At 36.2% G+C, this 13,400-nt stretch overlaps 1 protein-coding gene across 1 annotated transcript; it reads right to left on the bottom strand.

The window, feature by feature from the left end:
• Nucleotides 1-1,680: 1,680 nt before the first annotated feature.
• gabrr2a (gamma-aminobutyric acid type A receptor subunit rho2a) lies at nucleotides 1,681-13,242 on the bottom strand. The gene is made up of 8 exons (XM_056767891.1): nucleotides 13,148-13,242; nucleotides 6,264-6,331; nucleotides 4,666-4,889; nucleotides 3,862-3,944; nucleotides 3,633-3,773; nucleotides 3,224-3,376; nucleotides 2,937-3,145; nucleotides 1,681-2,022 (listed from the first exon to the last, which is right to left on the bottom strand). Exons 1-8 carry the CDS (start codon nucleotides 13,164-13,166, stop codon nucleotides 1,711-1,713), a joined length of 1,209 nt encoding a protein of 402 aa, XP_056623869.1. The 5' UTR covers nucleotides 13,167-13,242; the 3' UTR covers nucleotides 1,681-1,710.
• Nucleotides 13,243-13,400: the final 158 nt, after the last annotated feature.

Below are 13,400 nucleotides of genomic sequence, written 5' to 3'. Positions count from 1 at the left end.
CACAGCACAAGGGTTAGGATGATTAGTTAAATCTTGCGTCACTGAGCGCGCCATAATAATAAAAAAATAGAGCCATAAACTGACCGTTAACTGGGTTAACAGGATAGGCGCGCATTTTAAATTAACGGTTGATTTTAAACGCATTCATAAATGTTGGCATATAATTATCACTACAAAGCATCATAAGATCCCAATGTATTTTTCATACAAAGATGTTGCATAGTTTTCTTTATCGTTTGCATCACACATTTTCATTTTGTCTAAGCATCTAAAAAGTGATGTTTTAAGTATTTGTTATACATTACATGGCTTTAGGGTAGGGAATGACAAATGAATGCGACAAATACAATATACTTTGTAAGTTTGTGTTTGTGTACATTTGAGAAATTTCACTGATGGTGATGATCCCAAAATGTGCTGTTTCGAGATGTAGGCCTAATGTCAGGTGAAGTTGCGTGTTGTCCCATGCCAGGCGTCCTTTATTTATTCATACCTTTCTAACAAAAACTTTTCACCAATGCATCAGTTTGCTTAAAAATATAGGCATGTTTATATCAAAAGATATATTCTATTTTCGTCTTTTTCTAGTCAACACATTTTACATTCTTAACAGTTATCCTGGGGAGAAGAATTGTCTTCCTAGATGTGATGGTGTGGTTACCTTTCCAATAAATACAAAGAAGACCTTCAAGCACGTATTCACAGTTTTTTAATTTAGAGTGACTTCATTTACAGTATTTAAAAGTTTGCATTTTACTATGTGCACCACGCTGTTCCACCAAGAAAAACAAACCAACGAATAAATATATAATCAAAATGTCAGTAGACACCTTTGCTGTGTAATGTTACACACAAGGCTGTTTTAAGTTGTGTTCAAGATCGTTTGAATTCATAAAGTTGCATCCGGTAAGGTATAATGACAAATCTGTAGGTGCATGTTAAAATATAATTGTCATAAAATATAAATAATCAAGTTGTCACAAACTCAGATACAGACATAAATCCAAGACGTTTTGTGCTGCTACCATAAGCTGTTTTTGTTTTGTTCATCTATGTCTTTTTGGCTAGACACAAATGGACATTCTCGAATTTAATTCTTTAACATTCTGGGTCGAGTAGAGGAGGTTGGCTGTTATAAGAGACGTGCTGCTTTGCTGAATGCAGTGCAGGTTCTTTTCACCCCATTGCATTATAACTCCAGCAGGCACAGCCTTCTTCGATGTGTTGTGTCTTTAATATGTATTGTGTTGTATTGTTTGGTTAACTTGTCTGTGATTTATTCTTTGTCGGCGTCTTGGAGAGGTGCAATAACAATTCAAATTTGAAAAGTGAAATAAAATTACACCTTAAAACAAAATCAAACCCGTCAAACAAAAGCTAACGACAGGCTTTCTTGCTGTACAGTACGTATCACAATCCACATGAACAATAAAATAAAACACATAAGTCAGTAAAAAATCTGATGTGCTTTACATGTAACTTTTCATCAGCCTGAAAAGGCCTAAATTAAAAACTTAAGTCTGATGCAACAGACAGACCTACATAATTTACATGCAACATCTTTCCATTTGACTTCAGGAAAAAGTGACAGATGTAACTGCAGTTCACATAAGCCATGTTTGATGAGTATCAAAAGTCAGAATGATGGTTGTATAAATCTTAAGTCCTACATTGTCTGAAACTCCAGCATATACTTTAGCCGAAGCGTGATCAGCAGTAAACCGACCAGTAAATAATGTTGAAAATTATATAGGCTCCTGGGAAGATCGAACGGGAGTACTTATCAATGGCGTGCGTGTTCTGTATAATGCGTAAGCCGCGAATGCCCTTCTTCTTGTTGGTGTTGGACTCATTGCTAACTGACAAGTGAACCACCATATGTTCCTGTTTCTCTGGCACCACCATCTCTGGAACCATTGGGGCTTCTGTGTAGCCAGCCAAGCTGTTGGTGTCAGCTTCGCTGTAGGTCCCATCCAACATCATGGACCTGGTGTGGGACATACCGCAGGTGCAGGGCAATGACTGGAACAGGTTGGACACCCAGGTAGACAAGCAAAATGAAATTAAGATATTGGCATTAGTGTAGCGATGGCTGACTACCTGAACAACATTACTTAATAACACAAAGGAACGATTTGGTTGAACAGTTTTATATCGTAGTTTGTACATTTTTGGGATTTAAAAATAAAACAAAATCAGTTGAGTAAATGATATTAGTGACACAATAAATACACATTTATTGTGTATTACAGCACGTAGCTTCACAAACTTAAACACATAAAAGGGAAACTCCACACATAACGTTAATTTGGGACAATTGAATATGGCTGATTTTGAATAGAATTAAATAAAAGTTATTGTGTGTAACACAATGTAATGTTGAAAAGCAAAGATGATTGTCATTTAATGTCTGTCAGATGTTGGCTTTACTGGATTTTATTAGACAACGAAGTGGTAATGGACTATATGGCGGCTTAATGGAAAGATTTATCAAATGAAATAAAAGATCATCTTATGTCAATAATTAAATAAATCCAAATATCAGCCGATATTATCAACAACTATAATTAAAACTGCCTACTTCTACTTCTACAGACAGAATTTCGTTGTACTCTTGTACAATGATAATAAAGTAAATTATTATTAGTTATTGCTTTATAATGTTATGTTACATTATATATATATATCAGTCTGCTCTATTATTATTTTTATTTTATTCCATTTTAATACTATAAAAATGATAGTTAAAAACTCTCAACGCAAAAAATGTTAAGTAACCTGCACTTTATGTCTCAAACAGAGATGGCGATAGAGAGTCATAAATTATGAACTGCAGCTTTAACAGACAAAAGTTAACTTTGATTTCAATGGGATCTTGCAAAATATAGTTAAAATTGCTCGCAATGTACATCATTTCCACCTATTGCTGTTTTTACCTGTTCTCTAGCACGTTCTCTGAGCTTCCTCTCTCTCCTCTCCTGGACTGTGGTCAGATAGTTGACCGCCGCATATTCCAAGACAGATAGGAACACAAATACAAAACTGACCCACAGGTAAATATCCACAGCTTTGATGTAGGAAACTCTGGGCATAGAGGCGTTCACCCCAGTGATGATGGTAGACATGGTGAGCACCGTGGTAATACCTGGATAAAATCATCACATCATGTTTAGATCTGGAGGAGCGTTAGATGATGCTAGCGGCGAAAATGCAATAATCTTACCAAGTGAAACTCTGGCTGGAACGGCCCGGCGATCAATCCAGAAGGATACCCAGGATAGCATAACCATCAGTGTAGCGGGGAAATAAGTTTGCAACAGGAAGAAGAAGATGTGGCGGCGAAGCGTAAAGTTTATATACAGACGGTTATACCATCCTAGTGAGAGAGAGAGAGAGAGAGATAAAAAGCACACCATGAACGTCAAACGTAACCTTGCGAGTTTCTGAAGTGGCCACAACAAAGTTTGTCTTTTTGAAACATATTATGTTTTAAATATTTAGTTGGCTCGTGTGATTTCGAACTACAGGTAAGAGGAGTTAGATTTGATGATAGTGAGCATCGCATTCATTTTGCAGTGCATTATTGGAAAAAGTGAATGTTTAAGTGAACTAGAAAGCAATTTAGGCGATACCTGTGCTGCTATAAAACGCCAGTCGAGAGGTAGTATGAAACTTCTGGATAAGAAACTGGGAGAGGGAGATTTTCTCATCTATGCTCAAAGACTCATCTCCACTTTTCCAGTACAGCATCAGATCCTCATCAGTGTAGGCGTCTGGAAAACAAGGATCCATGTTAGGAAAAACCTTTGTTGGGTGGATTGAATATTTGCGGTTTAAAAAATAACCCAAACTTTAACTCACAGCTCTCCAGTTCGAGGGAGCAGGTTTGGGAATCCAGCGGGAAACGGCTGAAGTCCATGTTGCAGGCTGCTGTTACAGTGACCCTGGGGATGGGCAGATTGACAAATTTTGGATTGTAGTCGAGTGACAGATTTCTGTTCAATTAAATGGAAATACAGTGATGTTGACATCTTAAGCCGGACTATACATTTTTTTGACAGTTGCACAATTTGTATTCACTTTTACACTATAATTCACTGACATTTCGTAAGCAATTTGCTCAAAAATGTTCTAAGCTGAATGCACTGTTATTTACAAAAATGCAGTCTAGAATGGCACACTATCACCAATTATTGAACCAACACAAAGACCGTCTCATTTTTCTCTGCCCCGTACTCTATAGTTGTGTCCATCATTTGTCGGACAGTGGAAATAATCTGGGCCGGTCTCGTCAATAATAATAGTTCCCCTGGAGCTAGAACACAGTCTGAAATTTGACTTTGAACTCAGCCCGATTTAAGCCTGCGTGCAGGTAGCTTGGCCTAATTTATAACTTGCATCACAAAAGACATCTCACAAACATCACAGGCCAGAAGCATCGTTCTAATTTTAACACCCAAGAAGTATGCAAATGCTTAAACCCATTGACATGCTTTTGTTTCCAAACCACATTTCTGTAAAGTTCAGTTGCTTGGAGGTATTGCATGTTAATAAAAGCATATACATAAGCTCTTTATCTCAATGGCTATTATGTAAGTATACATAAATATATCAGATATAATAACTCACTTATAAGTCAGAATTGGCTTTTTTCTGCTTTGTTACCTCAGGCTGTATAGAACGTGTCCATCAGGAAACACTCTCAGCATGATATTTTCTGTGGTTGTGTCATGAATAAAAGATCTCTTGGAGTGGACGAAGAACACATCGGGAACCCAGATCTTCTTTACCAGACGCCCGTCAAAAGTCATACTTTTATTTGTGGAGCTGGCGAAAGACAGGCGCTCATCCTTCCAATAATGTCTCAGGTATAATGTAATAGTGAAGTCCTACGAGGTTGAAGAGGTACAGTACAGTTTTGAAGCAAAACTCATTCTCAATCATTGCAATGATAATTTACTGCACTATTTGAATCATTCGCTATTTTTTTTTTTTGACAATGCCAGTAAATCTGCAACATTTTATGAAAACATGTATGGGATTTTCTTATATACAGTATATGAATATAAATACAGTATATTGCCTAAACAAATATGCTATTTTAGGGCCGCACACGTTTTTTTTTGTATTTTTTATGATAGTTAAGAACATTTACCCCCAATTTCTCATTAGCGTAATGCACCTTGACATTTCACCTTTTTTGTAATTCCAATTATTCTTGATGCTCATTGTCATTATATTCTCATTACTGTGATACAGTACCTTTTACCAATGGTACTATAAACTGTAAACACTTCATTAAAATGATTATAGCTTTTTAGCATTACAGTAATGAGAACTGGGGGGTTGCTTCACTGTCGTGACAATAATGTTACAATGAAAAAAAGTGAATGTTCCTGGAAACCTTCATTTTTCTTTTAGCAAAAAATAAATACAGGTTTTGACAGATGATGTGAAATTCACCTACTTTTCAAACAGGCTATGTCTCACACACAAATATCTTATATGTCTTCTTTTCTTTCAAGTTTGTTTTAAATGGAATGTCTGAGTACGCATCACTCATTCTTCTATATCATATGACAGCCGTGCCTCTCTAAATCGCTCAAGCAGATCATCCCTTCTGTTTTATCTTTCAGTTATGTAACCTTAAACATTTGTAGCGGTCAGTAATTATCTATGGTCAACAACAGCACTCTCGTTTCTGTTACATCACACAAAGACTTTAGAGGGAAACGCAAACATAAGAAGGGATTGACAGCATGGGTGTCATATACTGTTAAAACAGAAGTAAAAAGAAAATACATGATCAAAGTTTCTGCCATCAGAGGTTCTTTTTTAGGAATACCCTTGTATTACGCAGTAACTGCAATACAGCCAGTAAGACGTGCAAAAATAACAAATATGAAAGTGTATCTCACAAAACCTGTATGTTTACTACATGGACAAAATAAAATTGAAATATAAAATTTGGCTTATTCTATATAGTCTTCTGCTTGCAACTTATTTTCTATAATAAGCAACACATACCCTTCAACTAAATACAAAAAAGGCTTTTTCTTAATTTAAAATGTTTGTCTTCTGATTTTACGGTGAGATGTCTGGGTGTGTTTTTTTGTGTAATTTACCCATTATTTCATGAATTTGTTGCAAGAAAAGTGCAAAACAAATATTCTTTACTGTGTATCAGTATATTGAATCATTTAGATTTTAAATGCATGTTATACAAAACATTATATGAACATAAATGGTTTGGGATGACCCACCATGTCGACTTCGGAAATGCTGTCCAAACTTTCCACTTGCACATCAACTCCAACCGGAATAGCAGGACCTGAAAAACAATTTATACGACATAAATTTGATCATGAATCTTTCTTATTGCCTTTTGACCTCCTTTGCATGTCATGGATTATTTTTTCATAGCATTCTTTGTTCGTTGGAGTCAAACAGCTTAATTAGCCCCATGTTCACCGAAACCCCTGTAAGCATCATCACATCAATATGTCCTCAAATGTAAACGTCAATCTATTTTCTTTTTTTCTTCAGATCTTTTCACAAAAGGCTTAGCAGCAGCTTTGACGTTTGACGGGTCGTAAAGAACGCTTGTTCTCTGTGAAAAGTCCTTTCTCAGAGCGTTCAAGCAGAACTGCAGCTTTGATACACGAGGCTACACTTGTAAAGTCTTTCGTGGCGAACATAAACCCTTGCTCTTCACCAGGATTAGTGTAATAGCCATATCTGCCGCTCAGAAGGTAAGGCATTTAGGTAAATATGTAGGGGGCGGCCTTTACATATGGATGATCGGGATTCGGAGACAGACAGATTTGAAACCAGATTTCCATCGCGCTCCCCCGCCACCGCACTTCTAGTAATCCACGAGATTACTGGAGATGCTAAATGGTGGATTATATTTTGATGCTTAAAATGATACTGACACCGACTGAAACTTTTATGTGTCACTTTACGACATGTCACTCATCGAAAAAGCCTCAATCGTGAAAAGCCATACGTTGCTTAATGTAGAAAATGCGCAGATGACTTTTAAAAATGTATTTATGTAATCCACATACTCATCTGCGAAGGATTCAAGCAATGCCAGTTTGAACCATCTAGTCAATTTCCCTGCAATGTACCATCAAGGCTTTTCATATAACACGAATTGGCCTCAATAAGGACACACAGCTCCTGGGTCAAATCGATTTGTCCAAACTAATCAACCCAATGCTGCCCGTTTGAGACTGAAACCATTCAGAATGACCTTGAGTTTGGGTGCACATTGTTCAGCATAGAAGACACTTCAGGTCATTTGGAAGTGTTTATTGAGAGAGTTAATATTTGTGCTACTTTAGGTGTGTGGAAGGTTTTTTAAAAGGATACCCATTAATGATTTTAAAATAAAATGTTCTGACTCTAAATTATGATTAGAGGAGCAACGCCAACACAAATGGTGACGTAGTCTGTGAAAACCCATTTTATGTGTACATAAAATCATCCTAAACAATGTTAAGATCATTTTGTAAAAATATAATCGTGCTATCTTTAATATTGACTGAGTAAGGCCATGTTAACGCTTGAAATCATAGTGAAATTAATGTTTGAAATCAAAATTTGATGGTCATTTTCTCAATGAGATTTTTAAACTTTAGTCTGGATTTTACAGACTGCGTCACATATATACCAATCTGAAATTATTTTTCGAGTTTACAAATTAATATGAATTCTCATTTGTAAGATTTTGTACAATCAGCTTTGGGCTTTGGCCCCAGTGAGGTTTAGGGGTGGGACATCATGCTATTTTTCTTTATAAAAGTCATACGTTTTGAACGATGGGAATTCATGCAAAATCACCACCAAAATCACCAAATATTATTATATTTTCCTGTGAAGTCAGGTTGGCGAAACCAAACGCCATTCAATAGTGATGCACCAAATACTCTAAAATTCAGATTGGATGAGCGACAATCCTCTGTAAAATGACTACGATCTGAAATGAATATGAAAATTGTACATACTGTACATTTGTATTAAAAAAGCAAGATCAAATTTGCTGGTGTTATAAAGAATACACTTTATTACTTAGTGGAAAAGTTTCTTATTGTAATTTACTAATAATAATTGTTTACCATTTTTTGAACCTAGGGTATCTGTCTTTTTGTAGGTTGTAGGGACTTCATGCCACCCTTTTTACTTTCAAAAGCAATTTGTCAGTTGTGTTTTTTCTCTTGAAGTTGTTGACGTAACTCATTGCCGGGTGATGTATGCTCACTAGGTGGTCTTTAAACCAGCTGTCTGCAGAGCAGCCCGGGATATTCGCATGCGCTAATCCACAAATTTGGTTGACCGGCCGGTCAGCGCAAACCACTGCCAGATTAATCTTGTCACTAGAGCCAAAACGCCGCAGTCTATAACAGATCGAGCGATCCTCCAGATGGACGAGCCCAACAGCGCGGACCGCTTAAGTCTTTAACGTGCGAAAAAAGAGAAAGCGAGAAAGAGACACGGTAGCAATGAAATGTAATGTCATTACAGTCTTTCTCAGTTACACGTGTTGTTTGATTTAGATTTTAAGGACTGATCCTTTTAGCTGAATGTCAGCGTTTTCACCTTTCATCTGAGGTGTGTATGAATAAAACAAACAAACAAACAAACAAAAACACTGCATAAAAACAGACTTAAAGGAGAGAAGGTGACATTGAGCTGTATGTGCTGATCTTTCAATCTTTTCAATTCAGATCTGATTACCGACTGTTCCTGATTCAATTGGCTTCTTCCACATTTCTCGGACTATCAACAAACATCAGAGTGAAATGCTGAAAGCACCATCACATGATGAGGAGCCATCTGCAAATGCTGAATGAATAAACAGTCATGAAAAAAATCCTTAATGTGTAATCCCGCCCATCGAGAGAAACATACACCGCCCTGCTATGACCCATAAACATGATATAAGTGCTATATGCTCTTCACGTACATCAACAGATACTCCCCTTGAGGATTAGGTATAAAATGAATGCACCATCAGTTTGACCTCTCTGGATTAAATGAGACTGCAGTCGTACATTAGCAATTCTGTTTTGCTCCTGAGGTTAATTTTATTCAAGCAGTGGGTAGCGACATGAAGCGAAGTGCCTAAAACCCCTATAAAATGCACTTGTAACCCACTGCTTTGCGGGGCTTATTGCTTCTTTAAAACAGTATTTTCATGCATAGCAAAGTTTCATAAAATAAAGGGATATTTCGGCTGTGTCATGCGGTCAGTATAAATCGGGGGACCTTTATAACGGCTTTGAACTTGGCTTAATCAGAATCAAGGACCAGAACTGACCGTTTTTTAATATGTCTGGTTAAAAGTTTTATGGGTAAGATTAGCATTGAGCATTGGTCCTAGGCCTTTAATACACTGAACGAAGCAGGAAGAAGGGTCATTTAAACCACCAAATGACAACTATGTTCATAAATGTTATAAAATGCTTGGTTATTTTCAACCCAGCATTGGGTGGAAAAAGGACGAACCCAACCGTTGGTGATAAATTAACCTGAGCTGGGTTGTTTCAACCCAAAATGGGTTGTTTTAATCCAGTGTTGGGTATAGACCATTTGCTGGGTTAATTTAACATTCATCCCTTATTAAGGGTGTACATGTTACATTTGTGTACAGATATATTTGACATTTTTTACAATTTTGCTAATAAGCTATAATTTTACTTAAGAAAATCGTGAAAGTAAATCTTATGTGTTGCATGAAGGAGGTGAATGTGGGCTAATAAGCCACTAGGTCTAAATGTATCCAATGTTAACTCTCATGTCTCTCTATGTTGTTAACTTTAGTTGCATAAAGTAGGATTTGTATCATATTATTACATTTTTTGTGATGATATGTTTAAAGATATTAATAGATGAGGTCATGTGTTTGGGGATTAATCACATCCAGAATCCAAAAAAGTTAGTTTTTACATAATATGTGTCTCTACTTTGCATATTAGTTTTGTATTTATAAACACATACACATACATGCAATCATTTAAGAAGAATATAAAAATGTATAAAGATTTATAAATATATATATTTTAAATTATTGGTACAGATATACCGTATATATATATATATATATATATATATATATATATATACACACACATGTAAATATTTCCTAAATATGTATACATGTATGTGTATGTGTTTAAAAAAACACACAATTAATATGCACAGCACACATTATGTACACAAACTTTTGATTGCAATTAATCTTTTGACAGCTCTAAATATGTTGACAGCATACTTAACCAACATTTTTTTTTCTTTTTCGTTAAGTCCTATGGATTCATGAAAATCACTGATTTGTTGTTTTCTGTGACGATCCCTGTTTAAAGATCTGTAGAACTGATAATTACATGAGACGGAATGTAGTTTTAGATTTTCTCCAGTTTTAAGAAGATGAAAGAAATGCAAATGAATGTACATTAAAGGGACGGTTCACTCAAAAATGAAAATTCTGTCTTCATTTACTCACCCTCTTGTCATTTAAAACCTGTATGACTTTTTTCTGAACAACACAAATAAAGATATTTTTAAGAATGTTGGTCTCCGAACAACGGTACCCATTCCCTACTATTGTATAGACACAAAACCACTGTCGTTGTTTGGTTATCAACATTCTTCAAAATATCTTCTTTTGTGTTTTGCTGAAGAAATAAAGTCATACAGGTTTGAAATGACAAGAGAGTGAGTAGTAAATTATGACAGAGCTTTCATTGTTGAGTGAACTATCCCTTAAAGTTATTTAAACAGTGCACTTCCATCGATTGACATTTTTAATCGGTATGAATATTGCAAAGGAAAAGCCATTAGACTCATTAAAATAATAAAAAAAGAAAAGCTGGACATGTTTACCCCAGTTCCTCCACTGGACCACAATATGATCAAAACGTACCCATCATACTGTGAGATTTTCGCTGTCAAACAGATGCAACAATGCTTCTCTCTCAGACAAGGTGGGACTGTGAAAGCAGCTTAGGGGCGGAATATGTTTGGGCTATTTTCATTCCCTTTTGCTGCGACCCCCCGCTGTCACATCAGCAATTCCCAAATGTCTGCGGAATCCTAGCATCCATACGAAAGCCTTTTTAGACGCTCTATTCACAGCATCAAATGCTGAAGAATGCATTTCTTTGCTTTGTTCTGCATAGGAACACATCAATAAAGAAGTATCGGGAACAATATGGACTCAGACAACTTTCATTTCGCACCACATGAGCAAGCGGAGCATAAACAAAGCGGCGGCGTAAACGCGATAGCGGGTTCATGTTGTGTTTTCACACCGAGTGTTTACACAACGGGCCAGAATTGTACTTTATGAGCTAACAGTGTGTAAGAACACGTAAAGGCCTTAAACTGTGTTCTTTTGTAGAGGAAAATGTCATTTTACTATGCATGTAAACACCTTTCCTGACTTTCCTGTGCATGTCTACTTTTTATGTGAAAACCTGAAGATTCAAAGGGATACTTCACCCAAAAAGAAAAAGTCCTTTCACCATTTACTTTCTACTGCAGAACACAAAAAGAAATTTGGAGAACGTTGGTAACCAAACAAAATCGGCCCACATTGACTTCCACTATGCACACAAATCCACTGAGACATCTTTTATCTTCCACAGGAGAAAGAGGGTGTTAAGGGTTTTGAACGACATGAGAGGGAATAAATTATGCATTTTTATATGCATTATACCTTTGAAATATCATATATTATATACAGTCCCACTGCAGACTAGACGAAATCTCCGCATTAAAAACATCATTGTTCCCAGAGGAGCAACCTGCACACACATCCAGCTGTTGCTACATGAGTTTATTGACTGTTTACTCTCCAAACAGTGATCACAGTGACAGTCATGTGGAACTTGTGTAAAAGCTCAAGCAAAGTGTGAAGAGCTCCATCTGACATGCCCAGAGCTATAAAAACTATGCCTGCCATTCATTTGTTCTGAATTAATGAAGACCTGCTTTGCAGAGGAAATATGTAAAATCAAGGTCAGAGTAAATACGGGTGGATGTTTGAATTAAATCAGAGCATAATAACTTGTAAAACATTCTACGGCACACTCCTTCTGATATGTCAAATAACGTTAACAGATTTTTTTTACTGTAATGCATGAGAGAGTCAAAAATGTAAGTGCTGTCTTAAACATTACATTGTTGTCTGAAAGTTCTGTGACTTCTTGTGGAAAGGCTTTGCTAACACTTTACAATAACGTTGCATTTGGGGACAGTTATTGATTTACAATCTGTCTTGATTTACTCACCCTCGAGTTGTTCCAAATCTGTATAAATTTCTTTCTTCTGATGAACGCAGAGAAAGATATTTGGATACCAAATAGATAGATACCAAACAGTTCTTGGCCACCATTGTCCATAGTAGGAAAAATAACAATGGTGGTCAAAAGTGCCCCAGAACAGTTTGCTTTCCAACATTCTTCAAAATATCTTCTTTTCTGTTCAACAGAGAATTATCCCTACTATGTTGGTCAATCGTGGCCAAGAACTGTTTGGTTACAAGCATTCTTACAAACAACTTTCTCTGTGTTTATCAGAACAAAGAAATTCATACAGATTTGGAAAAACTTGAGGCAAGATGAAGACAGAATTAAAAATTTTGGGTGATCTGTCCCTTTAAGATTAGTAAATGCATAGATTGTGTAGACTTTTATGAATGTACATTTGATGTAAAATAGCTAGTTATTTCCTGGATTCTATGTGTTTCAGTTTAGATGAATGTTTTGTTTTATTAGTCCACTACAGTTTCGTAATAAGAAGGTTGTTTACCCCTCTAGAGGGAGCCAATGTAGATCCTATGCCTGACCGTCAAACAAGCACCCTTCACACACTCTCCATACTAAATATGCACAATGTTTGGATCTAAACAATGTTCCTAAAAAGGTTGTACCATATAGTATGTTTAAAAAAATTGTACATGCAGAATTTGTTTCTATGTGAGTTTTAATTTGTTGTTTTAAACAGTCTCTTGCTCCAAGTGGAGGTGCCTTATTTTTGACACATCTTCAGTTTGATTTCAGATGCTCTTGGAAATGCTGACACCAGACCTTTCAGGCTACACAAAAATGTGAAAATGCAAAGTTGATAATAATCTAACCTGCAAATGCTGGTCTCATAGTGAAGTCATGATCATCCACTTTCAATAACTGTTCTGTTTTCAGTTTTCGTGATTTCGTCACGTCTGGTGGCTTCTTCGCCAAGGAGCTGTGAAAGGATTTCAAAGAATCATAAACACTTGAGTTCTCGTATCATGAAGTAAAAAAATAGCTTTTTTTAAAAAGAAAACGATTCAGCTCATGTCAAAGTCAACGCAGTTTACATAATTTCCATTAAAACCCAGCAACAAAAGT

The sequence above is a fragment of the Triplophysa dalaica genome, chromosome 15, assembly GCF_015846415.1.
Source record: "Triplophysa dalaica isolate WHDGS20190420 chromosome 15, ASM1584641v1, whole genome shotgun sequence".
Classification (NCBI taxonomy): Eukaryota; Metazoa; Chordata; class Actinopteri; order Cypriniformes; family Nemacheilidae; genus Triplophysa; species Triplophysa dalaica.
The sequence above is the reverse complement of the archived record's forward strand: the minus strand, read 5'-3'. Positions and strand labels throughout refer to the sequence as shown.

Bases quoted from the DNA above. Each gene is read 5' to 3' on its own strand.
- gabrr2a (XM_056767891.1), bottom strand. The intron at 3,774-3,861 runs GTGAGTTAAAGT...CTTGTTTTCCAG, and splicing joins CTCCCTCGAACTGGAGAGCT to ACGCCTACACTGATGAGGAT. The intron at 2,023-2,936 runs GTAAAAACAGCA...AACCTGTTCCAG, and splicing joins GAGAACGTGCTAGAGAACAG to TCATTGCCCTGCACCTGCGG.